The 27,590-nt window shown below is 64.2% G+C and overlaps 1 protein-coding gene across 2 annotated transcripts; it reads right to left on the bottom strand.

Moving 5' to 3' along the window:
• Positions 1 to 1,468: 1,468 nt before the first annotated feature.
• LMOD1 (leiomodin 1) lies at positions 1,469 to 27,590 on the bottom strand. 2 transcript variants are annotated; one of them, XM_027976039.3, is made up of 4 exons: positions 19,970 to 26,357; positions 10,079 to 19,825; positions 3,042 to 4,478; positions 1,469 to 2,174 (listed from the first exon to the last, which is right to left on the bottom strand). In XM_027976039.3, exons 2-4 carry the CDS (start codon positions 10,217 to 10,219, stop codon positions 2,148 to 2,150), a joined length of 1,605 nt encoding a protein of 534 aa, XP_027831840.1. In that variant the 5' UTR covers positions 10,220 to 19,825; positions 19,970 to 26,357; the 3' UTR covers positions 1,469 to 2,147. The 2 variants fall into 2 exon arrangements, with proteins under 2 accessions (XP_027831840.1, XP_027831839.1); XM_027976038.3 differs by lacking the exons at positions 10,079 to 19,825; positions 19,970 to 26,357 and adding an exon at positions 27,157 to 27,590.

Here is a 27,590-nt window from a genome sequence, read left to right as displayed (position 1 = left end):
GGCCCTGCAGCCCGGAGACCCCGGGCCCGTACACGCCGCTCCCCTCCCGGCGCTCTTCGGCGGATGGGCCCGGCCTGGGGCTCCGCCGGCCCCCGGGCGGGGTGCGGAGAGGGTGAGGCGGCTGGGGATCCCGGCCCAAGTCTGGATCCGGAGCCCTCAGCTAGGGCTTCGGCCCCGCCTAGCGACCCTTCCCCTCAACCCGGCTAATCCCAGGGCGGCCCCCGCCGCCACCCTGGCCTTCCCGCGGGGCGGGCCGCGCCCGGTGCAGCCGCCCGCCCCCCGTCCGCGCGCCGCGAGAGGCCGGGCAGCGTCTCCGCCAGGGGGCGCCGCGCCGCCGCCCGAGGAGGAGGACGTCATCGGCCTGCAAGGGGGAGAGGTAGGAACGGGGGAGGGTGACGCCATCGACCTGCGGGCGACGCGAGGGGGCGGCGGGAAGGGTGATGTCATCGGCCTGCGGGGCCTGTGGGGGAGGGGGACGCCATGGGCCGGCGTGGGAGGGGGACGTGAGGGGGGCCTCATCGCCCTGCGGGGGACGCGGGGGGGCAGGGGAGGGGGACGTCATCGGCCTGCGAGGGAGGGGGGAGGGGGCATCATTCTGCGGGGGCGGCGGGGAGGGTGACGTCATCGGCCGGCGGGGGCCGCGGGGGGGGGACATCATCGGCCTGCGGGGGAGGGGGACGTCATTCTCCTGCGTGGGCGGCGGGGAGGGTGACGTCATCGGCCGGCGGGGGCCGCGGGGGGGGGACATCATCGGCCTGCGGGGGAGGGGCAGGGAGGGTGACGTCATCGGCCGGCGGGGCAGGGGCGGGGACGACACGGGAGGGGGAGGGACCGCGGGCGCGCGGAGGGCGGGGCCGGGCCCCCACACCCGCCCCTGGGCGCCGCGCGAGCGGTGGGGTGGGCGCCGCGCGAGCGGTCGTCCCCGCGCGAGCGTCGCGCCCTGAAGCGGCGGCCCGGCGGGGGCTCGAGGCCCTGGGCGCCGCGCGGGGCCGTGCGGTCCGGCGGGAGTCGCCCTCCGGCGCGGCCGTGTCCGCCGTCGGCCCGCCTCACGGACAGGCGGGCGGGGGCGGGCGCCGCCTCAGGCCCTGCCTGGGCTCCCGGCGTCCGGCGTCCGGCGCGGGGCGCACGCGGGAACGCGGCCCGGGCGCGGCGGCAGCTCCAAAGCGGAGAGGCGGCCGGGAGGCGGGCCCGGGGCCCCGCGGCCACGTCAGCCTCGGCCCTCCTGACCCGGGCTGCTCGAGGCGCCGGCCCCCAGCCCGCACCGGGAGGCGCGCAGCGCTCGCCTCGTGTGGCCGCCGAGGCCCTGGCCCCGCCACCCGCCTCGGCGCTGCGCCCGGGGACCCCGGGCAGGACCCGCCGACTGAGTCCGGCCCCTGCGAGGAGCTGCGGCGCGGGCGGCTCGGGGCGGCGGGGCGGCGAGTCCGCACTTCCCGAGCAGGGGGCAGCGCCAGGACCCTGGGGACGGCACCCGGGTGCGCGGCCGCTCGCAGCGGGAGGCTCGCATGTATTAAAACACCTCGCGGAGGACAGGTCGCGGCTGTCTGTACAGCAGCGGGCGCGCGTGAGGGAGCGTCTGCTTTGGCACCCAGTCTTCAGGTCCAGCGGCCGTCTGTCCTCTCCCCCTGCGGCAGCCCACCCCCCAGCAGGCTGCGCCCCTCAAGTCCCCTGCTTAGCGGGGAGGGGTTTGGGGTACCCTCAGCCCCTCCGCCCTCTCCCCTGGGCCCGCGGCCCTCCAGCCTCACACCCTTGCCCCACGCAGGGCTCCTCAGGGGCCTGCATCCTGGCCCTGGGGGCGGTGGGCCCATGGGTCGCGTGACCCCTGAGGGACCCCCTCCCGGCTCCTAGGCCTGTGGCAGCTGGCCGGCCGCTCAGGCTCCAGGGGCGTCGTCCTCTCGGTCTCGAGCCAGTCGGACTCTCCTGGTCCAGAGCCGCCCGCTCCAGGGACGAGGCAGTGGTGGAGACGGCAGAGACAAGGAAAGAAGCGAGGGGAGGGGGTGCCCTTGGTGGAGTGGCGGCGGCCTCCGGCTCCGCCAGAGCAGGGCAGGGGTGTCCAGAGCAGGGCAGCTGGCGTGGCGGGCGGGGTCTGTGCGGCCCTGGGAGCCGGGCCTGGGCAGGCGTGGCGCGGCGGGCAGCGCCTGCAGCCGGGTCTACTGCAGCAGCTTGGGCACCTCCACCTGTCAGGGAAGAGCAGATGGCTTAGAGGAGGGGGCCCCAGGGGGCCCTGGGATGCCTTGCCCCGCGCTCCTCCTGGGCTCTCAGACTGAGGAGCTGCAGGCAGAGGCGGCCCTTTCCCTTTTCTGTAAAACCTGGTGCCGTCCAGGGACTGGGGCGACAGTCGAGGTTGCACTGTCTCAGGAGGGACCTGGTTGGGATGGGCAGGGTCAGCCTGGAGGAGGACCCGGACTCTGCCACCCAGCAGAGCTGAGCTTTGAGAAGCCGGCTCTCCAGGGACGGACTGTCTCTTGAAGACCTTTGGAGAAACCTGACCTCTAGGGCCTGACTGGTTCTAAGAGGGGATTAGAACCCTCTAAAGCAAAGGCGAGGAGATCCAACCAGTCCACTCTCAAGATCAGCCCTGGGATTTCTTAGGAAGGAATGATGCTGAAGCTGAAACTCCAGTACTTTGGCCACCTCATGTGAAGAGTTGACTCGTTGGAAAAGACTCTGATGCTGGAAGGGATTGGGGGCAGGAGGAGAAGGGGACAACCCAGGATGAGATAGCTGGATGGCATCACTCGATGGACGTGGGTCTGAGTGAACTCTGGGAGCTGGTGATGGACAGGGAGGGCTGGCGTGCTGCGCTTCATGGGGTCGCAAAGAGTCGGACACGGCTGAGCGACTGAGCTGAACTGACTGAAAGCGAAGGCCGTGTGGGCCTAGGGAATGGGAAGACTTCAAGGAAGTGTCTGAAGGTTCTTCTCCACTTGCGGGAGAAACATGGGGGACGGGCTAGAGGAAGCTCCCGGGAGGATGGACAGATGCCCTGGAGCGGGTGCAGGCCCACCCCCCAGCCTCGCCCCGCGGCCAGACCCAGCGCCCACCTTCTTGAGCTGCTTGAGGTTGCTGGAGCGGATGGCCGCCAGCAGCTGGTCCCGAGAGTTCTTCTCCTGGGCGGGGAGGGCCTTGTCGCCCACCTTCCGCTGGGTGGCCGGGGACAGCGAGTTCCTCAGACTCTCCATGATGAGCGGGGGTGCCAGGGGCGGCGGCGGTGGGGGGGGCGCGGCCGGGGCACCCCCTTTGCCTGGTGAGTTCTTGGGAGCGGCCTTGGGGGGTGGCTGCAGGGAGGGCCTGGGGGAGCCCCGGGCGGGGGGCCGGGCCGGGGGCACCTCCGGCTGCGCCTTCCCCGCCTGGGCCTCCTGCGCCTGCCGCTGTTCCTGCAGCCGCTTCTGCCGCTGCCGGTCCATGTTGCGGCTGAGCAGGCTGGTGACGGTCATGCGGGGCCCGGCCAGCTCGAAGTGGTAGCCCAGCTTGAGCAGCGTGGTGTTCTCCTTGAGCAGTTTGGCCATCTCCATCTCGGTCTTGCCGCCGCAGATGTGGCGCTGGTTGTGGAAGCGGAGCTCGGTCAGCGAGCTGTTCTGCAGCAGGGCCCGGAAGATGGCCAGGATGCCTTTGCTGGTGATGTGGTTGGAGTCCAGGTTCAGGCTGGTGATGGTCTTGTTGGCCTTGAGCATGATGGCGATGGCGAAGGCCACGTGGTCGTCCGCCCGCGTGTTGGCCAGGGCGAAGACCTTGACGGCCGTGTTGAACTCCAGCGCTTCCGCGAAGCGCACCAGGATCTCCGAGGTGATGCAGTCCGAGTTGTTGACGTTCACCGCGGTCACCTCCGGGTCGTTGCTCCTCACGCTCTCCAGGAGCTCGTCGAAGATGCTGGGGGCCGCCTCCTCCTCCTCGGCCTTGGCGGGCCCCTCAGCGGGCTTCGCGGGGGCACCAGGGGTGGGTTTCTCTGGCACTGGGGTCTTGCTGTCTTCTCGGGGGGCCTTCACCTCGTGGGGCTCCTCCTTCCTGGCCTTCTCGCCCTCCGGCCTGGTGGCCCTGTCCCCGCGTCCCCCCTTCGGCTCCGGGGCCTCCGCCCGGGTGTCCTCACCCGTCCGCAGCCCCTTGGCCTTCTCAGGCGCTGCTGCCTTGCTTGCTGCCTCAGGCTGCTCACCCTTCTTGCCCTTGTCTCTGATCACGCTCCTCTGCTTCTCCTCGTCCTTCAGGGGGGCGGCCGGCCCCTCCTTCCCAGCCTCCTTCTTGTCCACCACGGCCCTGACCCGGCCCTTCTCCAGGCCCCTGACGAGCTTCTCCTCCTTGGGCCTCTCTGCACTCCTGCCGTCAGCTTCGTCCTTGTCCCTCGAGACGCTTTTCTTCATGCTACCCTTCTTGGGCTCCTTCCCCAGGTCTGAGTCCCGTCTGGGGCCCAGGGGCTTCTTGCCAGTGTCTCTCCCCTTGTCTTCTCCCTTTTTCGCATCTGTCTTGCTCTCCACTTGCTTGCCCTCCTAAGAATGCAGAAAAAAAAAATAAAGGTGAGGCGCTGGCTGCGGAGGGAGAGGAAGGAGCCCAGGGACAGCGTGGGTGCCTCTGGGACGGTCTCCGCTGACAGCGTCGTGTGGGGCTGGTGTCGCGTGCGGAGCCCCCGCTGGCATCGGACTCAGAACCCTGGCTTGTGAGGCCCCGGAGGGAGCGCTGGAGGCTGCAGCCCTCACCCTAGCCCTCAGGCCCAGCCCTCACCCCAGACCTCAGGCCCAGCGCCACGCTCTCCGCCTCGGGCAGCTGGGACGGGGGCCCTGCTCGGCCTCGCTGGAACCTGAGGCAAAGGGGAACGTCCCCAAGACTGCTGCTGTGTTTCCTTGAGATTCTACTTCGTCGTCGTCTTGGGATTTTTTTGCGTGACGCTGGATTTTTCACAGTGTTCATTCACACAGCAGTTGTCTTGGCCTCTGGGCTCACGGGCACCCTTGCTTCCTGTGCTCTGGGCAGGAGCCCCAGGGCCTTGCCTGGCTCCGAGGAGGTCAAGTGAGTCTCAGGTCCTGGGGTTTTAGAGCCAAGACCCTTCCAAAGGAAGAAATGGTTGGAGAGAGCAACAAAGGCCTGATCATGGTTTATTTTCTCAGTTAGGGGTATTTACAGATCCTGCCTACCGTCCTCATGCCATGGAAATAAGAAGCCAGCAATAAAGAAGTGTGTGTTTTCGAGCATGTCTCTCCCTTCTGAGGCAAGGCAGGTCGCCACGCATCCTGTCTCAGCCCTGGAAGGCTCTCTGCCGGGTCGCCTGGCTCGGGAGCCGAGAGAGGGGAGGGGAGGGGGCTCTGTGCCCCACAGTCCCCACGAACCCCCAGCAGCGTGGCAGCCCGGGCCTGGGGTCAGAGGAGGGAAGGGGCACATTCCAAGACCCTGGTTCCCAGGCCCTGGTTTTGTTTGTTTTCCATTTGCGACATATGTTTTATTGTTTAGAAATTTCCACCAGAGCTATTATGAAGCACCTTCCTCAGGAGATGCCTGTAAGAATCCAGAGTGGAAAACAGGGCGAGCCAGTCCGTCTACAGGGCGCAAGGGCACAGCCCACCCAGGCATAGCCCAGCACCCCACACGCTGACCCAGAAAACGCCACAGGTGTGGATTCGAAGTGTGACCTCAAACGGCAAACGGCCCACCTGGTCGTGCCCAAGGCAACAGGATCCATGGAAAATCAAATCTGTCCCGGCCAGCTCTCCTGCCTGAAGGGACTCAACCTCCTGAACCAGCTGCTCTTACGAGGAGGAAGTGAAGTCGCTCAGTCGTGTCCGACTCTGTGACCCCATGGACTGTAGCCCACCAGGCTCCTCCGTCCATAGGATTTTCCAGGCAAGAGTACTGGAGTGAGTTGCCATTTCCTTCTCCAGGGGACCTTATTAAGTTTTTATTTGCTTATTTTAAAAGCAAACCAAGTGTATATGACAGCTTAAAAAAAAATATTGTGTAGATGTGAAGTTTTCAGGGGTTGGTTATTTATAACCTGAAGACTGTGGCCTGACGGTAACAATAGGGGATGTTCCCTTATATTACGTATATGTCGCTTTTTGAGAAGCCCACATTATTTCCCTTCTTTTCCCAGTAAGGACTTTGCTAAGGACCACCGCTGTCTGTGAGGAGCCTGGGATCCACCAGGTCCTGCTGAGATGGGCGGTGTGGGGGGTGCCGCTGTGCTGAGCTGGAGGCTGGGGCGTGAAGTCAGCACCTTATTCTGAGAGCCCCGGGAGCAGCTGAGTTGCCTAGGATGAATTATTGGGCTCACTGTTTGAGTGTGATCGACTCCAGAGCAGCTGGCACCCTGGATGCCCCCCGTGCCCTTAGCAGGGGGACGATGGCCTGACTGCTGGGAGGTGTGCTATCTCTAGGGGCAGCTGGGGGGCCGGAAGCCCACCAAGGCATTCTGAGCCCCCCCACCCCGCCACGCCCCCGGGGGGCACTGCTGGTCCTGTGGAAACAGTGTGTTCTTGGGCCGTGAGTACAGCCCTCGGGGACTGCCCCGGGGTGTATTTAGAAGCCTTCGTACTTGGCTCCTCTGCGAGGCACGGGGCCTGGTGAGCCAGGGCCTTGGAATGCACACTCCCTCCTCCTGCCCCGCAGGCCTGGGTCATCGCACCCCCGGCCCCCCGCCCCCCACTCATTCACTCTTGGGCTCACAGAACCAGGTGACCCTTTAAAGCAGCTTCGGCCTGGGCAGAACGGGTATGACCATGCCTTGATTCAAAACGGGGAGAGAAGCTTGCAAATACAAGGTGGGCGAGGGGCCTGGTGTGTGTGGGGGGGGTGTCTGCAGTCTCCTTTTCAGGACGCTCAGACCACCCACCTACAGCCTGGCCCCTCGGCCCCCCAGGTTCAGAGTGGCTGCATCACGGATGCTTTCCACTCGAAGAGCTGGGCGGAGGCTGGGCCTGGGGCCCTTGGCCGCAGACGGAGGTGAGGCCCCCAGACGGGCAGCCCCACTGCCGCTGTTCCCACGGTGCTCACGGGCCTCACCTAGGGAGGGGGACCTGGGGATCCAGAGAGAGAACTTGGCCGGCTTCACCCCGTGCTGGGGAGAACCCAAGCTGCAGGGTCTCACTAGGGGCCCCCAAGTCGGTGTAACCTCCGACCTTCCCCAGGGCGTGGGGGCAAAGCCCCACGTCCTCGCTCCCGGCAAGGGTGAGCCTGCCTCCTGGTGCCCACGCCTGCCCCAGCACGTCCACTTCTGACCCCCGCCCTTGGCTCCCCCACACCTCCTGGGCTGGGACCTGCTGCCTGTCTGCTCCAGAGGGGGTGCGCCTGCCCTTTAAAAAGAACCTAATGAAAAACAGGCGGGGGAGGGGGGCGGGGGTGGGGGAGGAGGTGGTTGCTGATTAATCATCCTTTCCTCCAAACAGTCGGGAATGAGTGGGGCCGGGGCTGAGAACGCAGATGCTGCCTTAAAAGGAGAAGTGGCGCGCGCCCTGCAGGGCTGGCTTCTGGGAGGCAGCTCCTCCCTGCTGCTCTGAGGAGCCAGCCCAAGCTGGGGGTGCGCCCTGCTGTGCTTCTGCCCCGGGCCCCTGCACTGGGAGGGTGGGGTGGGGGGACCAGACCTGCGTGGGCAAAGGTCTGCAGGCCTCTGCACGAGGATGGGCAGTGATGCTTTCGGGTCGAGGGAAGCCACGGGGGTGGTTTGGGACTCCTCGTGGAAACAGGAGAGTGGAAAGGATGGCCTCGGAAAAACTCGGAGGCCCTCTGCAGCGTGGCAGAGGCCTGCGGTGGGTCAGGGTCAGCGTCAGAAGCAGCTCCTGACTCCCGAGTCCCTCAGGCCCTTGCTCTGCGCCTTTGCTTGGCCGGGATCCGGCAACAGGTCTCCGGCAGGCAGGACGCAGTGTCTGGCCCCCCTCGGGCCCCAGCTGCCCTGTTTCCTGGAGTCTTGTCTGATTGACGGGAGAGCCTTTCCCACTTGCTCTGCCAAAGCAGGAGACAGAGGGAGCCTGTCTGTCAGGAGGTCCCTGAAGGTGAAAACCCCCGGAGGCAAAGGCCAAGCGCTCCTCTGCCCATGGCTGCCCTCGCTCAGGCCTGGCCACCCGCCCGTGCCCTGCAAGCCCAGGTGTCCTTCCTGTGACCTGTCACCTGAGGAGGAGTGGTCTTGGCCCGAGGCACCTGCAGGACACGTCTGCAGGCCCCCAGAGGGAGGAGAGCCCGGGAACATCTCCAAAGCAGGTGGGGGTGCAGGGGTGCAGGACCAGCTCTGCTTGCCTAGGAGGGGGCACGGCCGCAAGGCTGACCACTGCTCCTCCCTCACAGCAAGACCCAAGACACTGCCCAGACTCTGTCTCCAGGTCTGCAGGGGCCTGAGGGTCTGTGTCAGGAGCATCTGGACTCAGGGCAGGGGCTCGACCGCCAGCTCTCAGTCCCCAGCCTTCCCCGAAGTCCTAGGGGCGCTGACAGCCTGGGGGAGGGGCAGGGCCCCTTAGATGTCAGCCTTCCTCCCAGGCTGCTTCCGGCTCCACCGCCCTGGGAAAGCCCCCGGGGGCCTTCCTGCTCCTTGCTCAAACCCTCTAGCTCTCCCTCCTTTCCTGCCCCCGCCCTTCCCCACCCGCCCCTTGGGGTCTCACAGCCAGACTCATGTCTGCCTCCCCATTCTCCTGTGAGGCTGTGGCCCCTGAGGACCCCCGACCTCAGTCCCTGCAGCTGCCAGGACCGTCTGTCTTATGGGGAGGGCAGGACAGGGGGTGGGGGAAGCTGGCCACGGGCTGGGGCCCCTGCTGGTCCCCGGGAGGGCAGCTCCCTTAGAGCGCTGATACGACCACAGGATGAGGGGCACAGGGCCGGGACTTGTGGAGACCTGGGGTGCTCACCCTCTCCAGCCCCCTTGCTTTCCACAGGCATAGGAGCCTGGGTTCTCCCGAAGTTCAGTTCCGGGGGCGTCCGCTGCCTTGGGGGAAGCTCTTTGGGGTGCTCCTGGGGCTGGAGGTTGGGGGGGCAGTGGTGCCCGTGTCCCTGGAGGTCTGTGGGCAGGAGCCTCAAAGGAGGCCAAGGCCAGCTCGTTGGGCCAAACTGCGGCTCTGCCACAGCTGAGCTTCCTGGAGAAAGCCGCAGGCTGGGGGCTGTAGAGATAGCTCCGCCTGGCGCACCGGCAGTGTTCACCGGCTTTGCAGGAAACCTGACCTGGTTTGGAGCTGGGTGACCCCAGGGAAGGCGGACACTGTCCTCAGAAGCATAACTGGGGCGCTCAGGGCTTTATACATGCTCAGCTCCAGCCCATAACTGGCAGCTGGTTGTCCCCCACAAGCGGGCCAGGGAGTGGGCTTTCCGTGGTTGGCTGGGCTCTGGGCCCCGCGCTGTGGGGGCATGGAGCCTTCCCTCACTGTCTGAGGCCCGGGACCCCCTGGGTTCCCAGCTCCCGGCACGAGGCCGCACCAGGTCAGGGCCTGTCGGTAGGGTGGCAGGGGGCATCGTCCCCTAGCAGTCCACGTGCCCATGTGGACCTGGGGGAGGGCTTGGGCCCAGCCTGCTGTCCGTGGGTGGACAGGCCGCGTGCTGGCCCCGCCCGTAGGCCTGCCCTGGAGTACGCACCCCTCGGGCACAGAGGAGAGCCTCCTGCCAGGGCGTCCTGGAGCCTGGCGGACTCTGAGCCCAGGGACTGCGGGCAAAGGGCTCAGAGGGGCCGCCCTGGAGGGGCTGGACTCAGCAGGGCCACCTGGGGACTGCCCGGTCGGGATGGGGGGCCCCCAGCGTCCTGCCAGTGAGGACCTTGGTCATTCCCAGCTTCGGTCACGTCTGTAGAGGGCATTGTCGCCCCCCTCCCACCCCGCTCTCTGAACCCTCAGCCAGGGAGCCTCCTACACCCGCTGTCCAGACGGCGGCCGCCCCCACCCCAGCGCATGAGGCTGTCATTTTCCCCAGCTCACACGAGATGAAGCTGAAGCCCCAAACCACACAGTCCCGCGTGGAGGCCGGGCCTCCAGCCCTGGGGTCTGAACCTCTTCCCCTCCACCCAGCATCCTGCTTCCCAAACTGCACTGAGGCCTTGACGCCAGCCGTCCAGCTACTCCTGAGCACTCTGTCCAGGCAGGCAGAGTGAGCTGAGCTCCAGGCTCAGCAGGAGGACCCTCGGGGGCCTCACCTGGGGTGGGCTGCACTGTCCCCATGGGCCTGTGTCTGCCTGAACGACCGTCGCATCACCACGGAGCCTCAGAGATGAGCACTTGCCGCTTCTGGACGGAGTGTGCACAGGGTGAGCAGGCTCCGGGGCTGGTGCTACCATCTTCCGGGTTCTGCAGACGGCGTGTTGGAGGAGGGGAGCAAGGGGAGCTAGCTGGCAGTCACGCTCAGATCTCCTGCCTCTTCACCACCCTTCCTGGAATGGCCAAAGCACAGGACTCCCAAGATTGGGACACACGGAGAGTCAGCTCTGTGCTGCACACCAGGCTCAGCCTCGGGGTGTGGGGATGGCAGGACAGGAGTCCCCCAAGGAGCCGAGGGGTGGGGGACACGCGGGGGCAGTCACATCCCCGGTTCCCCTGGATTTCTCATCTAGACTTGGGGGGGTGCCCACGACCTCTGCTAGACTGGGGGGTGCCCACAGACTCGTCTAGACTGGGGGGGTGCCCACGGCCTCGTCTAGGCTGGGGGGTGCCCACGGCCTCATCTAGACTGGGGGGTGCCCACGGCCTCTGCTAGACTAGGGGGTGCCCACAGCCTGTGCTAGACCGAGGGGGTGCCCATGGCCTCATCTAGACTGGGGGGAGCTGCCCACGGCCTCTGCCCAGGTAGGTTGGCAAGAGAGGGACGCAGCCCACTGGGAGCGAAGGCCAGAAGCCATCAGGCTTCTTTTTCAGCTCGGGGGGTGGGGGGGGGTGCTGTGTCCCGATCTCCTTGTCCTGTGTGAGTTTTCCCGCACGGCGGGGTGCTGAGACAGAAACGCTGAGGGCCTGTGTGCATAAGGAGGGCCAAGCATAGGATGACCGGGGCTGGGTGGTCAGTCCTGAGGACCCTGACCTGCCTTCCCAGCAATGCCACTCCTGCAGCCCAGAGCTGCCGAGGCCACGGGTCCGACGTGAGCAGAGTAAGGCAGGCTGCTGGGCGAGGACACAGGGGGCCTGCCATCCTGTGGAAAGACGGACAGCTCGGGGGCAGGCCCAGCCCAGCAGAAGCCCAGAGGCCCTGGGTCGGCTAGGCCCCAGCCTCCAGGATGTTCGGAGCTGGGGGGAGGTGGGAGCTGGGAGGCAGAGACAGGCCTGCAGCTCAGAGCTGCCGCCAGCACGGCCACGAAGGAGCGGTGAACAGGAGCCGCCCCAGGCGCAGGGGGCGGCCCCGGTCCTGACAGCCACCTTGCTCCATCCGACGACGCGTCACGCGCAGCCCTTACCGCTTTGTCCCAAAGGCAGAGCAGCGGGGAGGGGCCAAGTGTGCCCTTCCAAACTGGAGCCCCGTGAACCTCAGGCCCGGACCCCTAGGCCAGGCGCCCACCAGCTGCTCTCCCGGGGGCTCCCCTCTGGGCTGGAGCCGCCCTCCACTGACAGTTCTCACCCCATCACCACCAAGGAAGGTTCGTGGGCAAGAGTGGGGCGGGTCGCCTGCCTGACCAGGGCCTCCAAGAGCCCGAACTCAGCCGGAACTAGCATCGCTGGACCAAAGCCAGGTCCTGCCTCGACTGCCTGACCCCCGACCCACGACCCCCTCGTGCACGTCTGGTCCACGCTCCTGTCGCCTTCGCCGGGTCGCTGCAGACACTCCCAGGCCCCGCCCTCCCCAGGCCCCGCCCTCCCCATGGCCCCGCCCTCCCAGGCCCCGCCCTCCCCCAGGCCCCGCCCTCCCCAGGGCCTGCCCTCCCCCAGGCCCCGCTTCCCACTGCAGCCTCGGGTCTCTCTGGGCACAGACCTTCCAGCCCCTCACCGGCCCCCGTGGGAGAAGTCGTGACCTCCGCCCGCCGCTGCCGCGGAGGGCGCCCACCTGGGCTTCTGCAGGGCTGCTCTCACTGCTCGGAAGGATCCTGCTCCTCTGCTGATAAACTGTCACCCCAGCCTTAACCGTGAGGGGTCCCAGCGCAGCCCCTGAGTTTCGCCGGGTCTATCTGGTGTGTATGAGGAGCTGGCTGTCTAACATTTTCCCAAACGAACAGATAAGGACTGAATTACTCTTATAATCGGGAAAAAAACAAGAGTTGTTTCACACACACAATAAACTGCCTTTAGATGTTTCCGTTTCCAAGGATTCCCCAGTGGTCCAGTGGTTGAGGCTCTGCTTTCCCAGCGCAGGGGACCTGGGTTTGATCCCTGATGGGGACTAGGACCCACTTGCCAAGACTAAGACCCAGTGCTGTCAAATAAATAAATATTTCAGTTTCACAGAAAAAGAGAAAAAAGCAAAAGCTGAGATGCCTTAGGCCAGGGGCAGGGGGTGGGTGGGGACAGAGGTGGCTGGTGACCCCCATCACACAGCCTGGCTGCAGTGTGCCAGGACCCTCCGTGAAGCCTGATCCTTGCCTGGCCCAGCTCCAAAGATTAGGAAGTCAGTGATAAATATCGGGCCTCCCAGAAGGGCTGGAGGGGGGTGGGCACCGCCTCCTAGGCCAGTGCCAACAGTTCATTTTTACTTCCCCGGATGGTGGGAGGTTGTGGACCCGGGCCCCAGGGCGCCACCTACAACATCTAGCCCGCGGCCAGGCCGGTTCTGCGTCCACTTTGCCCTGTGAGTGGAGGGACGGAGAGCAGCTTCTGGAAAAGGGGGCAGCCCGGCCCCCACACGGAGCACCTCAGCAGACTCTACCCCTTGGCTGCCCGGTGTCCTCAGGGCCAGCACTCCATGAGAGAGACAGGAGCTGCCGGCCAGGGCAGGGAGGTCCGCCCGGGGCAACTTCGGAGCCTGACCCCTGCCAGTAGCTCCGAGAGCCTCGCAAAGAAGGGAGGGCCCGTCTGCTGTCACCGGGCGCTTCCCTGCAGGGGAGGGGGCTCCAGTTGGCAGGGGCCACGGCTGCGCTAGGCCGGCCCCGGACAGGCCGCCCCCCAGGGCCGCTCGGAGCCCCTCCTGGGCAGAAGCAGGGTCTGGCTGCGGCTCCTTGGCCCTGAAGGCCCGGCCTGGTGTCTCCGCGGCCCTCAGGGGCCTGAGTCTCTGGCCCGCCGGCCTGGTGACTCATGGCGAGAAGCTTGAGGCAAACCCTTTTTTGGAGAAACTGGGGGAGCGCTTGCAGAAGCAGACGAGCGGCTTTGCCCTCGGCCCCCCGCGGGCGCCGCGGCCCCACGCCCACCCGGCAGGCTGGGCCCGGGAGTCCGGACGCGCTGGCTTCTCTTGCTTAGCTGTGGTGCATGGAGCCTCACTATTCGTCATGCCAGGGAGGGGCCAGGAGGAGGGGGGCCTGGGGCCTCCCAGGGACCCCCCTGCAGAGGCTCGGCTGGGACAGGAGGCGGGTGAGGACACTCCCGTGGGACGGTCCAACGGGGCACAGGGCACCCAGGGGTTTGCACCTGGAGAGGCTGAGCCCGGAACCACGCCCTGGGGCCAGGTCACTGCAGACCCCAGACCACACGCGTGGGCCTCACAGAACAGGCGACGGAAAGGTGCACATCCACGAGGGAGGGGCCAGTCAGCCCGTGTGCAGGAAGACAGCTCTGCACGATGTGGCCTGGGCTGAGGCTGAGCAGTGCCCACAAGGAGGCGAATCCTACGCCCACTCAGCACAGAGGACAAGCTTTGGTCAAGTGGGGACTGGCCCCAGGACTTCCAGCTCAGTTGGCTGGAGAGATGGTGATGCTTTAAACCATCTGGAGGAGGATGGAGTAGGGAGCTGGGGGGCGTAGGGGTGGGGTGGGGGTCTGGGGGACGTGGGGGTGGAGTGGGGGGCTGGGGGACCTGGGGTGGAGTGGGGGCTGGGGGACATGGGATGATGGCTTCCTGGTCCAGGACGACCCAGTGTGGCCTGCGAGGCGCATGGCTCAGGAGAGAGACCTGGGCTTGAGAGGCAGCTGTGGGAGCAAGAGTGAAGCCACAAGAACAAGGGGCGACTCTGGAGGAGGAGAGTCAGGAAGAGGGCGGGGACTCGAGGGCAGGCCACCGTGTCTCCTGAAATCAATCTGTGTCCTCTGAGGTCAGCAAAGCCACTGAGAAGCACTTCACCCCAGCTAGGATGGCTGCGGGAAAAGTCAGCTCGTGGTGCAGCGCTCTGGAAGGCCGCCTGGCAGTCCCCGAACAGCTGAGCACAGAGCTGCCCTTTGAGCCAGCAAGCCCAGCCCTAGGTGACACACAGCCGCAGTCCACGCAAACCTGTCCCACGGAGCACAGACAGACGCCCACCACCAGCGCTGTTCACCTCAGGCCAAAAGCAGAGACAGCACAGATACCCTTCCACTGCTGATGGATAAGCTCAGTGTGCTGTCTGCATACAAGCTGATGCTGTTCAGCCGTGAGGCTAATAAAGTGCCATACCCAACACGGGTGAGCCCTGAAAGCTCTGTCCGTAGAAGGAGCCGGACCCCGAGACCACGTACTGTGTGTCTCTGTCACAGGGACCATCAGGACAGGCAGAGCCACAGAGACAGGGAGGGTCGCCGGGATCTGGGGGCGGGACGCTGGGGAGGAGCTGCGGCGGGTGCGGGGTTTATTCTGGGGCCAGCGAAAATGTCCTGGAATCAGGGAATTAGTTTAAAAACCCGCTGAATTGCACACTTAAAAGGCTGAATTTTATGGTATGTGAATTATCACAATAAAGACTTAAAGATATTGGAAGAGATCGTCCTCTTAATTACAGAAACAGTGGTAGGTTAGACTGAGCAAAACCTTATTTTACATACTGTGTTCATCTCCTCTTGCTTTCATTTCCAAAGGATAAAAACTAGACAAAGAACTGAAAATATAAAATGCGCCTGTGTGCCTGGGACCATTTTTGAAAATACTCTATTAGACCAGCCCCATCTCCCACTCCAATATTCTTGCCTGGGAAATCCCACAGCACGGGGTCGCAGAAGAGTCGGACACGACTTTGTGACAAAACAAGAAGTCCATTGCACACGTAACGGGCGTCACACCAGCAACTTTACACGGTCTAGTAGCCACATTAGAAAAGTAAAGAGAAGCAAGTGAGGTGAGCTTGCCTAATGTGTGTGCCGAAGCTTCAGTGTCCCTGAACTAGAGGGGCCGTCACTAACCTTACAGACCGAAATTCCGAGCGCTGACTGAACAGCCTTGAATCAATCCCATCCTTCCATTTCCCAGCAGCCCAAGGGCACGCACAAATGTGCACAGGTGCACACACACCCAGCCCCACGTCGGATTCCTCTGTGGAGATACGCCCTGGGGACCCACACAGGAGTATCAATAAAAATGAATGTTTTAAACCCATCCCCAAATTATCTCCACCTGTGATCACTATAAAATCCCCAGTGAGATACTTCGTAGTCTCTTCCCCACTGAGTCCTAGGAGTCTGATGACTATCAGCCTCCGTCCCAGCCTGCGGGAGACGGGCCCCTTGCGGAGCGGAGACGGGTCCCAGCCTGCGGGGGACCAGCCCTACGTGGATCGGAGACGGGCCCCCTATGGAGCGGAGAACCGCGCCAGCCTTCGGGGGACGGACCCCTTGCGGAGCGGGGATGGGTCCCAGCCTGCGGGGGATGGGCCCCCTGCGGAGCAGGGCCGGTCCAGGGTGACTGCACCTGCTCCGTGTGGGCGGTTTCCTCCCTCCGCTCTTCCCATCTGTGATGAGCATCAAAGCCCTAAGTAACAAGGGCTTATGTGACTCCTAAAGACCCTCAGTGACCCGGCATCACAGGAGGGGCGAGTGGAGCGACCGCAGCTGGGGGACCTTGAGGGTGGGTGGGAGCTGGCGGAGCTCTGGGTCTGCGTCAGGGAGGAGCCCACCCGGGACCCCTGAGAGCAAGGCGGCCGGGCCAGTGGGTCCAGACGCAGCCCCTGCCCCAGCAGGCACACTGCCTGTACCCCGCTCGAGGGAAGGCCCCGAATGGAGGTCGAGAGGCTTCTTTCTCCTGCTGACATGAAGTCAGGAGGAAACGCTGGAGATGCTCCCTCTTTGCAGCTGGGTGACCTCCTTGGCCCCAGCTCCTGTGTCTGACAAGCAGGCTAAACCCTGCCTATCCTGTCTACACTGCAAGACTGATTCGAGGGAACTCAGGCAGTGCGTGGGGGAGCCCGTGGGAGATGGCTGGGGCTGGTAGGCGGCATCTCGAGATGTCCCAGAGCTTGCCTGCAGCTGTGGGGCCGGGACCCCATCCTCTGCTCCTCTGGGGCGAGAACTGGTGCCTGGGCTTTGGGGCCTTGGGGGGGCCTTGGGGGGCCCTTGGGTTCTCAGAAGCAGGAGGCTGCCCAGCGTGTCCCCTTTGACATCTTCCCACACTCGCAGCTTCCCAGGCTGGAACCTTGTCCTCTCCGTCAGTAGAAACAACTTTCTGCTCCCACTACCGAGAAAAGCCCGCTCGCCCGCCCCGTCACGCTGCAGAGGCAACCTGGTCCTGGGGTGGGCAGCTGCCGCCCAGCAGGACCTCAAGCCTCTACCGGCAGCTTGGGCGAGCCTCTCGTCTCCCATCCTGGGGCGAGCATCAGCCCCGGCGTCTCCCGCGTCCAGGCTGTTTTTCCTCCCCTTCCTGAGTCTGTCTCGCCCATCTGTCCACGGGGCTCAGCTGGGAACAGTGTGTGAACAGCTCTGTTTATCCCGGGGTTTGGCTCTGTGTCTCCGGGGACGGATGCCAAAGGCCAAGGGAAGGAGCCTGTGTCCAGGACCCGCTTGGGGACTTGGAAATTGCATTTATTGGAAACCATGGAAATGCCCAAATATAGGCAGATGCCTCAGCCCAGCCGCACAACGGAGGGCAACGGCCCTGAGAGTGAGGTGCAGGCAGGCCTTGCAGCGACATGGGAAAGTGCCGGCTGTCGGGTGATAAGGACAAGCAGGAGGCCACATATGTGGTCACATATGTGCCACATATGTGAGTACGTGTGTGTGTGTGCAGGAAGCGACCTCAGGACAGAAGAAAGCGTGCGCACGCCTGCCCCCGAGAGTGACCGCAGCTGCCTCGCTGGGCTGACGGGGCAGGCATCACGGGTTGTTTCCTCTTTCACCTGTTTTGATGTCGTCTACTATAAGCCTTATGACATCACAATTATAAATTAATCTTTCAAAGAAATGATGCAAATGAGCTCACTTAGGGAACAGAAACAGACTCACGAGTTAGGAAACGAACTCGAGGCGTCTGGGAGGAAGGGCGGCGGGGCAGGGGTGCTTGGGGAGTTGGGGGCGGGCCGGTCCGCACTGCCACGTTTAACATGGATAACCGACAAGCACGGTTCCCTATGCACAGCACGCGGGGAGCTCTGCTTGACATTTTGCGGCAACCTGGTTGAGAGGGGAGTTTGGGGGAGAATGCATTTGTGTACACGCATGGCTGAGTGCCTTTGCTGTCCACCTGAACCTATCACAACATTGTAAATCAGCTACACCCCAGTGCAGAATAAAAAGTTTAACATCAATTATTCTTTGAAGAAACAGCACCTCCAGTGACAAGGGCAGCAAGTAAAACGCAAAGCCGCCCCCTCCCCTGATTTGCAGGGACCCTGGCCACTGGGACACTGGGGTCTTCAGCATTCGGGTCATTAGTGGATACTGTCCTGGTGGTTAGCAGTAGTGTGCTTTATCTCCAGATAATACACAGGGGCAGGGCGCAGAAGCAGGAGTCCTCTGCCGTTGGAGGAGGGGAGATGATCCCTCTTGGGGACGTTTGGTACAAGCGAAACAGCTCACCCCTTGTGGGGCAAAGATCAAAGGTCAAGGCAAAATGGTCAGCGCACGTCCGTGGGGATTGCAGGAGAATGCCCTAAGGTGCCCAGTGTGCGCAGCGAGTCCCTAAGGTGCCCAGTGTGCGCAGCGAGTCAGTTTCTTCCCTCCGTGTCTACAACGGAACCAGCTATTCAGCATCTTTGGGAGAACTGAGGAAATAGTCGTGTGACTGATTTTCCACAGGGCTTGGTCCTCCCGCAGAGCCCTGGAGGGAAAAGCTGATCCTCGTCTCTGAGGGCCTGCTCCCTGCTCACTCCAGCCTCACCGTCTGGCTTCAGGAGGCACGTGCAGACCTGGGTCAGAACCGGCACGTCCGGACACCAGCCTCTCCACGGGCAGGTCTGCAAGGCCACGAACAAGGCCACGCTGGCTCAATGGGTGGCCTGCCTGGAGCCACTTCCCTGCAGGCGCCACCTCCTGCTCTGGGTCTAGAGGCAAAGCTGCCAGGTCCTGTAGACATTTCAGGACAAGCCAGTGACGGGTGCCGATGGCCCAGCTGGCTGAACGTGGAGCTGGTCGCTAATCTCCTCCAGTGTGTCTCGGGGGCCCCGAGATCAGAGGGGAACTCGGTGAGTCTGGCTAAAAATGCAGCCTGTGACCTCGGGTCCCTGGGCGGGGGGCGGGGGGGGGGCGGGGGCGCCGGTAAGAGACAATCCAGAGAAGGAGAGAATGGAAGTTAAAACTGAGTCGCTGAGGCTCACTCTGTCCCGAACAAACCGAGGGGGACAGAGGACTAGGCCTCTCTGAGTGCGGGGGCCCTGGGGTGTTACAGGAACTGGAAAAAAGGGATCACGCCAAGTCTCTCTCCATTTGAGGCTTTGGACACAAAGTCATGTTTTCCAATAGTCTCCAAAGAGCACAGATGAATTGATAACTTCTTCAAGTCCCGTCAAGCAGGAAGAGAAGGGCACTCACTCCTCCTCTGTCCCCTCAGCCTTTGGCTGTGTGTGGGTCTCTGTGGGTGTGTGCGGAGCCGGCCCTGCACACAGAACAGTGGGCAGGGATGCGGGCGGACGGCGGGGCCGACGACGGGGCCGGGAGGCCAGGGCATCAGGGTTCTGTTGCCAGGAGAACTGGGGGCACGGCAGAGAGCGAGGCAGCCCCTGCTCAGCAGAGCGCAGAGGAGAGGACGCAGGCTCCAGGGCGGTGATGATTAATTTATTCTTGGACAAGTTAACCTTGAGACACTTGAGGAGTCCAGGAGGCAACTGAACCACCTGGACTCAGAATGGAGATCTGGGCTAGTGGGCGGGCAGGCCGAGTAGAGGGCAGGGCCCTGCACGGAGTGGAAAGGAAGCCAGAGGGCTGGTCTGAGCACCGAGCGGCAAGGTGGAGTCGGGGGGCAGAGGAAGCACGCGGACCAGACCCGCTGAGCCAACGTGCCCGGGAGGGTGGCCAGGGGTGGGGAGCCGTGCTGGGTCCTGTGGGGGCGGGGAGAGAGCAGACACAGAGACACAGAGAGAGACAGAGAGAGAAGCAGGCCTGGGGAGAAGACAGGCGCGTGGGGCACAGGGGTGTTGGAGAGCCGGCCACCCCCAGTGGCCCGGACACAGCCCCGTGTGGTTCTCTCCAGCTCTGAGGAGCAGCTGGGCCGGCGGGCCAGAGGCTGAGTCTCGTCCAGGCGGGTGATGGGAGGCAGGCACCAGGCGTGAGAAGCGAGGTTGATGCTGAGAATGACTAGGACAGAAGCTAAACGGGGAAAGAGGTGAAGCTGAAGAGTCTGAGCACGGAGGTGGGTCTGGCTGCCTTGGATGGAAGAGGCCTCCTTCTCCGGGAGGGTCTGGCGTGGAGAGACTGACCCCCGGGGACTCAGTGCAGCTCCAGGTTCGAGCAGAGGGCCTGGCCTGGGATGAGGCCGGTGGTGCCCAGGACACGAAGGCATCCGGCTGCCCTCAAAGATGGGCTCCCGGGGAAGCAACAGCCAGGGCCCTCGCCTGACTGGACGCCCGCCGTCCACAGATCACTAGGTGAGAACCTCCGCAAGCTCTGCCCCGTCCCAGAGACTGCCGACTGGGCAGCGTCGCCTCCATCCGCCGGTGAAGAGGTGGGAGCTGCATCATGCATTCTGCTCCGGCAGTTCCACTCGCAGCCTTGCAGAAACAGAAACGGAATCGTAGGCGCGCCCAAAACACGCAAGAGCGTTCGGTACAGCGTGGTCCGTCCCACCATCCAGCCGGAGACACCCGTGCGCCCGCCAGCTGTTCAGCGACAAGTAAACGGCGGCAAGTTCTTACCGGAGATACAGCAGCGACGGTAAAAACAAGTGAAGTCGCCAGGCTGAGTCACAAATGCACAGATGGGCGACAGGGCACACTCCGCGATTCAAAACAGGATTCTAAACGGGCAAGCTCATCGGGGGCAGGGAGGAGGGCTGGGCTGGGGCGCTGCCGCCGCCAGCGCTCGCTCACTTTGTGAGAGTCGGGAGAGTCTATGTTCACGCTTCGCACGCTTCTGAATGTGCTCTATATTTCAATGCAAACATGCTAGGAAAAAACCCATCCTTGTCCACAAGATATAGACAAGATGCTGAAGGATAGAAGAAGGAAGAGAGTAAGGCTGTCTGAGGCTTGGCGCTCCCGCGAGGCTGTGTCCTAGTGACCGTCCGGCCAGGAGGCAGCCCGGGGCCTGGCCCAGCCCCCACTGGGCACGGTGGCCCGGGGACAGGGATCAGTGACCTGGAGGTGACGGTCTGCTGGGCCTGGGGGCAGCTCTGGCAGCTGTTGCTGCTGGCGCTCACAGGCTGGGTTTCGCATCGGGGGCGTTTCATGTCTTCCTGGCACACAGGGAGCACTGAGCATTCTCTTGGGGCCTCTGACCACAGCCTCGCAGCTCCTGCCCACCAGTCGCCCCTGCTCGGCCGCCCCGTGCCCCCCACAGCAGCACCGGCACCCAGCCACACGTGAGAGGCCGAGTGCCCGCCCCTCCCCACACGCGCCGTGCGGTGCCCCCTCCGTGTGGGAGGCGACCCCCCCACAGTACGTGCTCGCCTGAGGGTCTCCCGCACTACCGACCCTCCTCACAGCACAGGACTCGCTGCACCGGCCCATCTTCTGAACAAACGCACCTCCGACTGCCGCCCGTTTCTTCGCTTCCTGTCGGAAGGAAGCGCCTCGGGTCTGCTCTGCAGGCCTCCCCGCTCCCTGCATCCTCCTGAAGTCCACTCTCCATTACCTTACTCTTAAGATTCTCCGGATGCGACCGTCTTTAGTGTTCTCTGAACTTGTGTCCATTCTGCTTCGGCTGCTCGTGCTCTATTTTTTTGGCCCAGAGCCAGGTGTGACCTGGCTCCCTGACCAGGAGTGGAGTCCACACCCCTTTGCATTAGACGGCGAAGTCCTAAGCCCTGCACCACCAGGGAAGCCCCCAGCCACGCCTGCGAGGGCACCTTGTCGGGGCCCCGGGGGCTCCCGTCTTCCGGCGATCACAGCGCCTCCCGCTCTCCTCTGACTGTGCCTCTCAGCTGGAACCCAAGCAGCGGGCACTCCGGCCCCAGGCCCGTGAGCCTGTTTCCCTCCCCAGGCCCCTTCAGGGCCCCTCTTCCTCCTCGAGCACCGAAACGTTGGTGAGTCAGAGTCCCTGCCGGAGGGACAGGGTCCTTGGCCCACACTCGCTCCCTCAGCGCCTCTTCCAGGCTCAGGAGCTTCGGCATCGCCCCCCCTTTCGGGAGGACTTGCACCTGCCGACCCAGCGCTCCCCGCGGGGTCCGCTGAGCTCGTCGAGCACCCTTCACCGCAAACCCCACGTCACATCAGTAAACAGCACCGGATGTACCCCTGGCTCAGACCGGACTGGGCCGCCACTCCTCTCTGGACCCCAAAAGCTCAGCCAGTGCTGGCTCTGCTGCCCAAAGAGTATTTCCCGTGTCTGACCACGTCTCCCCAAACCATCCTTGAGCTCTTGCCAGACCCTTCAGCTGCTGGCAGAATGATGGATGCTTCTAAAAACGTAGATCAGATCGCATCTCTCCTCTGCTCAAAACCCTCCAACACCATCCCACCCACCGGGAGCTCCCCAGGCTGACCTGTGATGCCCTGCCCCGCCTGACCCTCCTGCCTCGCCTGAACCTCCTCCATCACCTGAGCCTCCTGCCTCGCCTGACCCTCCAGCACCACCTGAGCCCCTCCTCCTCACCTCACCTGAACCCAGCCCACTCCCAGTCTCGTCCATGCCCTGGTCCAGGGCCCCCCGACTCCAGCCACAGGCCTGGCTGGCCTCTGACGGCTGTCCCTGCTCCCGCGGCAGGCCTCGCGCTTGCCCCGCCCTCTGGATCGTCTGTGGCTGACCCTTCAGTCTACCCCTCGCCCGCTTGCTTGTCACCTCTGGGCGATGTCTTCCCTGACGCCTGGTTGGAATCTCCCCCACCAAGAAGGTCAGTGCTGCACTCCTACACTCTTTCCTAAAACAAGGTTATTCTTACAACAAACAGGTGTTACCTGTGAATGGTCTGTACAAGCACTGTCTGTCTCAGCCACTAGAACATGAGCTCAGGACCACGGCCCCCCCCCGCCCGTCCTCCTCACTCCTCTGTCCCAGCATCCACAAAGTGCCTGCTAGGAACTCACTCAGTCGCTGGAGAGTTAATGACGTGGTGGAATCCGCCCGCTTCCTTAGAAACACAAACGTGGTCTGTGAACCTTGCCTATAGGGACTGGAGACAGGGTGGCGCCCCCAGCCCCAGCGCCAGGCCCCCAGCCCCCAGCCTGCGGCGTGCCTTCTGTGCCAGGCAATGGGCATGACTCCCGTCTCCTGGATGAGCATCCGGGCTCAGGGAGCGAAGGGCAGGCCTGAGTCCAGGTCTAGCTGCCTCTGGAGATCCTGCCCTGACTCCAGCTTGCCACCCTCTGTGCTGGGATGGTCCTCCTTTCAGGGCAGGAGAAGTCCTGCTGGCCCCACCGGAGAACCCCCCTGGGGGTGGGGGTGGGAGGGGGCGGGGGGGTGTGGGCAGGAGGCTGTCCAATTCCTAGCTGTTTGTTAACAGCGTCCTGACAACCAGGGGGTCTTTTCTGCAGGGACTCCAGAGACGAGGAGGGCTCACTGCCGAAACCTCCCTCATCTCCCCCGCCCCACTCGCATCCAGCCCTAGGGCTCGGCCCTTGAGCATAAAGTAATTAGGCAGAGGCTCAAGAAACCAGGCCACGGGGTGGGGAGGAAGTAGTGAAACACTCCCTTCCCACTGGCCTCCCGGACACCGTCCCTCGGCCCCTCGCTGCCCCCAGCAGGGCGTTGTGTGACCCCATGAGTGATTGAGAAAAAGTTGATCTGGCGCAAACCCAGGCTTGAAATCTGCAGGATTGGGGGGGTGGAGGGGAAGGCTCTGTGCCACGTCCAGCACCATCACAGTCCCTCCAAGATCACAGTCCCCTCCAAGTTCATCTGACAGGTAAGGCTGTTGACTCCAGGAGCCACACTGATGGTCCAGGAGGTCCCGAGCACTGACTGTGAGCTCCCTTCCTGAGGGGACGGCTGGTCAGAGGCCGGAGCAGAGGCCCGCCCAGACCCCTCAGGCTCCAGACACCAGGGGTGCCCCCCACCCGTCAGCCCCGGGGGCACAGACACCAGCTACACCAGGAGCAATCTAGTAAACAAGCCCAGAATGATCCGGAAAGACTGTTCCTGTTAATCCGACTTGGCAGGCGTCGAATATCAACTACGCCCCCCCGCCCCCTCCACTGAGCTATGCCTTGTTGTTCCCCCGGCTGCTGTGAGCACAGCGGCCTGGACCCCGTCTTCCAAGCTCCCTGGGCCCAGCTGAGCTGTGGTCTGACGCAAATGTTCCAGCCTCCCGGGGTGGGGGTGCAGACGGCGGGTGTGGGCTCTGTTCCCGCCCTGGGGACCCTGAGCCCCCCACCTGCCCGATGCTGGCAGCAACCTCCCGTTGGCCAGTGGCACGCTCATCCCGCCCTGCCCGTCTGCGCCCCCAGAGCTGCTGGGCTTCTCCAGCGTCCAGATCCCCGTGGTCCCGCCCCCTCTCGTCTGTCCCCAGGACCAAGCTGAACCCCTGCTGGGGAGGAGGCCAGCCCCCAGGAACAGCCGAAGGCTTCGAGCAGGAGCTCCACTTGCTCAAAATTCTCTAACCTGAGTGTTCTACAGACGGGAGAAACTACGAAACACTCGCGTGAGAGCAGATCCCGGATCCCCCCGGATCCCCCCGGATCCCCCGGATCCCCCACCCGATCTGAGAAACGGTCGGCGGCTCTGCCTCAGCCAGGACGGGCGGAGGCAGCTCTCGGGTCCAGGGTGGGACCTGGACCCGCCTGCTGCCCGCCTCCCATCCCCTCTCCGCCACCTGCCTGGCCTCCAGGCTATTTTGGTTGTGTACCCGTCGAGGTTAATCTCCTTAAGCAAGGAGCCGTGCCGCCCAGGGCTCTCGGCAAAGGGCAGCCTGAGGGCTGGGGCCACCCTCTTCTCCACATCCCCCTGCGGGGGTGCTGTGGACGCTGGGGGGTACTGAGTCTGGAGCTGGGGGCTGTGGGGCAGGGGCTGTGGGGGCAGCGACCGAGGGAGCACGGAGGCGTGGGTGCAGTGGCTCGTGGGGGCCTCCGGTCAGTTCTGGAGTTTACCCCAAGGGGGAACCCACCGAGGCCTCCTCCAGGCCAGCTGAGCTGCCCACTCCTGGCTGAGCACAGGTGCTAATCCCAGCCCTGCCACGTGGGGGTGCAGGGGGGGCAGGCGGGAGGTCCCCTCCCCCTCGGGAAGGAAAGAGAGCATGCAGCTGACTGGTGGGATCCGGTTCCCGAAACCTGAGCTGGGACTAGGGTTTCACTGAACTCTTGGCTGCACACCTGCCGGCTGTCTCCCACCTGGGCAGGAGGACAGGGGTGGCACGACCCAACCCGGCTTTAGGGGAAGGAGGGGCCTGCTGACCCCTGCTCTCCAGACAGAGCTAGCCTGTCCTTCAGACCCACAGGAGCTGCATGAGACGGCAGATTCAGCAACAGCGTGGTGGGAGGGCAGCATGGGCTGGGATCAGGTGGGGACATGTGGGATTGGAGCGCTCACATCAGACGGGGGCCGGACCCTGCCAGGGCTGGGGGAAATCAGGGAAGACTCCCTGGAGGCCAGGGTGCCTGAGACCCGAGGGCCGGGAGGAAGCGGGGGCGCAGGAGGAGCAGGGCAAGGTCTCTGCCAGCCCAGAGCCACCCCGCGCCACAGCCAGCGCACGGGACTGGGGCCCGCCCGGGGCCTGCCCGGGAAGAGCCCGAGCTTAGGGCGCAGGCTGGGCCTGCCTTCTGCTCTTGGTCTCTGTCTATTGAAAAAAAAAAAAGGCCACCATTCTACTACGGAAAATCCCAAACACACCCACAGAAGCAGAGAGACGGCACCCTGCAGTCTCCCAGCAGCTCCCGCATTCACACCTGTCCACCAGCGGACGCTGCCCAGGCCCCGGCCCCAGCACCTGAAACAAGTTCCCTGATCCTAGCAGGCTTTTTCCCGTAGGTATTTCGTATTCCCATCTAGAAGACAAGCAGCCTTTAACAAGTACTCCCACAGCCTCAACACTGCCATCAGGACAGCCGCAGTCGGCGCCTTGCTCCCTTCTCCAGGGGCACCCCAGCCCTGCCCCGCCTGCCGGTCACCCGTCCTCCAACCCTCCAGCCCCTTGACCCGGCGAGCTGACCAGGCTGGAGCACCGGCTGCTGCAGCTTGCTAAGGGTCCTGCATGCCTCGGTCCCTCTGGCTTCACACTGGTCCAGGAGCTGGACCAGCTGGTCACACTGGCCCCCATGGTGGGGATGAGGAGACCGAGGCAGGTCCCACTGAGGGACACTGGTCCTCAGACCGGGTATTTCAAAGCCACGTTCATACCAGGCTCCTGTTTGGCTAAGCGCGCTGACCAAGCCGTGTCCCAGGTTCCTGCCCATGTTCCCACCCCCAGGAGCCTAGCCTGGAGAAGGCGCCGAGAGCCTGAGGGCCTCTACCCAAGGGAAAGGGCCCAGGGGCACCTCCCCGACCAGGCACCACCGTGTCCCCTGACTCGGGTTCTGCCTGCGAGACGAGTGTCCACCTGGTGCCCACGGCCAGCCGGGGCGGGCAGCTCCCTCCGGAGGAACTTCAGGTGCGTGGGAGCCCTTCCCGGTTCTGCAGCCCGAATGCCTTGCTTCGGATCAGGACTGTTTTGTGCTGCCGGAGATCTTTGCAGCCGTGGGCTCAGAGCTCTGGGCCTGGGAGCAAGGGGCCCAGCGGGGCCTGGACAGCAGCAGCAGCGCCGGGGGCACCTCACTCCCCTCCCGTGGGTCCCGACAGCCCCTCGAGGCACAGCCCCTGTGGCATGTCCCACCCTGCCGCCTCTCCCTTCGGAGTTTTAGCATTTACCCAGCACCACAGAGCTGGGCCTGGACCTGGCCCCAGGATAATAAGCTCCTGGCTCCCCTCAGTCTCCTCGACTTTTAAAACTGAAGTATAATTGACCTAAGATGCTATTGGTCTGCTAGTTCCTGGTGCCCAGCATACGATTTGATATTTCTGCACGACACAGAACAGCTCCCGCCCTCCCAGTATCTTGGCAAATTTTTGAGCTCAGGCCGGTGGGGGGGGACAGGGCAGAGACGGGGCCCCCGCTCCTCACTCTCAGGGGGCCACGCGTGCCCCCCATGGGCTCCGCGGCTGCTGTCCCAGCTGGGCAGGCCCCTCAGCGGACGGCGAAAGAAGTGGTGGCCGGAGGTCGCTGAGCAGGGGCCTGTGCACGGTGGGACAGTCTCCCACCAGACACTCCTGACCCGGACGAAGTCGCCCTCCAGCGAGGCCAGGCTATTTCGTCCCAAGAAAGCCCCCCTGTGATCACAAGCAGAGACCCAGGAGAACAGAACGCTGCTCTGCGGAAGCCAGCCTGAGGCAGCCGACGCGGCCAGCAGCAACCTCTGCCCTCTTCTGTCCCCTCCCAGCAGCTGAACACCCAGAGGCTGGGAAACAGCTCATCCTGCAGCCAAGTGGCCCAACTCCCAAAAAGGGGGCTGCCCCTCCAGAGGCCCCTCCAGAAAGCACACACCCCGAGACAGAAGCCGTGGGTGGAGGCGCAGAGCCCGCCCTGGGACGCCCAGCTGACCCATTGCCTCACGTGGTCCACAGGCCGCGAGGTGACCAGGGGGCTGGAAAGCGAGTCTTGCTCCACCAAGAGGGGCTGGCAGGAGACTGTCCAGGGTGGGAGGACCGGGAGGAAAGAGCCAGGCCCGGGGCTGGGAGGAGGCAACTGACAGCATCCACCCAAGGGCACCTCCGCTCCCAGGCAGCTCCCTAGCAGCCTCGCGTGATACGTGGGTGCTGGTCCCCAAACACACCTGGCCTCTGCTCCAGGAGACGGTGAAGAGGGGTGCGGGCGGTGAGAGTGCTCTGCCAACAGGGACTCTGCTTCCCGGGAAAGCGCGTTCCCATCCCGCATCGCGCCCCCCCCCCCCCCCCCCCGCCCCGCCCCCGCCCCACTCACATCCACCGACGCCTCCCTCTGGATGAGCTTCTTGGTCTCCCTTTCACAGAAGTTGAGCATGGCCTCCCGGTTGTACGCGCCCGTGGACGGCTTCTCAGTCTGGTTCCTCTGACGCAGCCCCAGGGGAACGCTCCCGTCGGGGTCCACCACGTCCAGCTCCTTCTCCAGCTCCTCCATCTCCTCGGGGGACAGGGTGGACAGCAGGCTGTCGATGTCAGGGTCTTCGCTCACCTGCCGGCGATACTTGGCTACCTTGGACATCTTGGAGAGGTGGGCTGTGGCTCCTGTCGGGCTGCAGGCGTCCGGGTGGGCCAGGACAGGTTGCACGCTGATTTGGATGCGCCCGGTGGCCCAGGCCGCGGCTCCCCCACCCTGCCCGTGCAGGTGCCCAAGTGTGGTCTGGGAGCTGCAGCCTCCGGAGCCTAGGGCTAGTG

Source organism: Ovis aries, chromosome 12 (genome assembly GCF_016772045.2).
Source record: "Ovis aries strain OAR_USU_Benz2616 breed Rambouillet chromosome 12, ARS-UI_Ramb_v3.0, whole genome shotgun sequence".
NCBI lineage: Eukaryota > Metazoa > Chordata > Mammalia > Artiodactyla > Bovidae > Ovis > Ovis aries.
The sequence above is the reverse complement of the archived record's forward strand: the minus strand, read 5'-3'. Positions and strand labels throughout refer to the sequence as shown.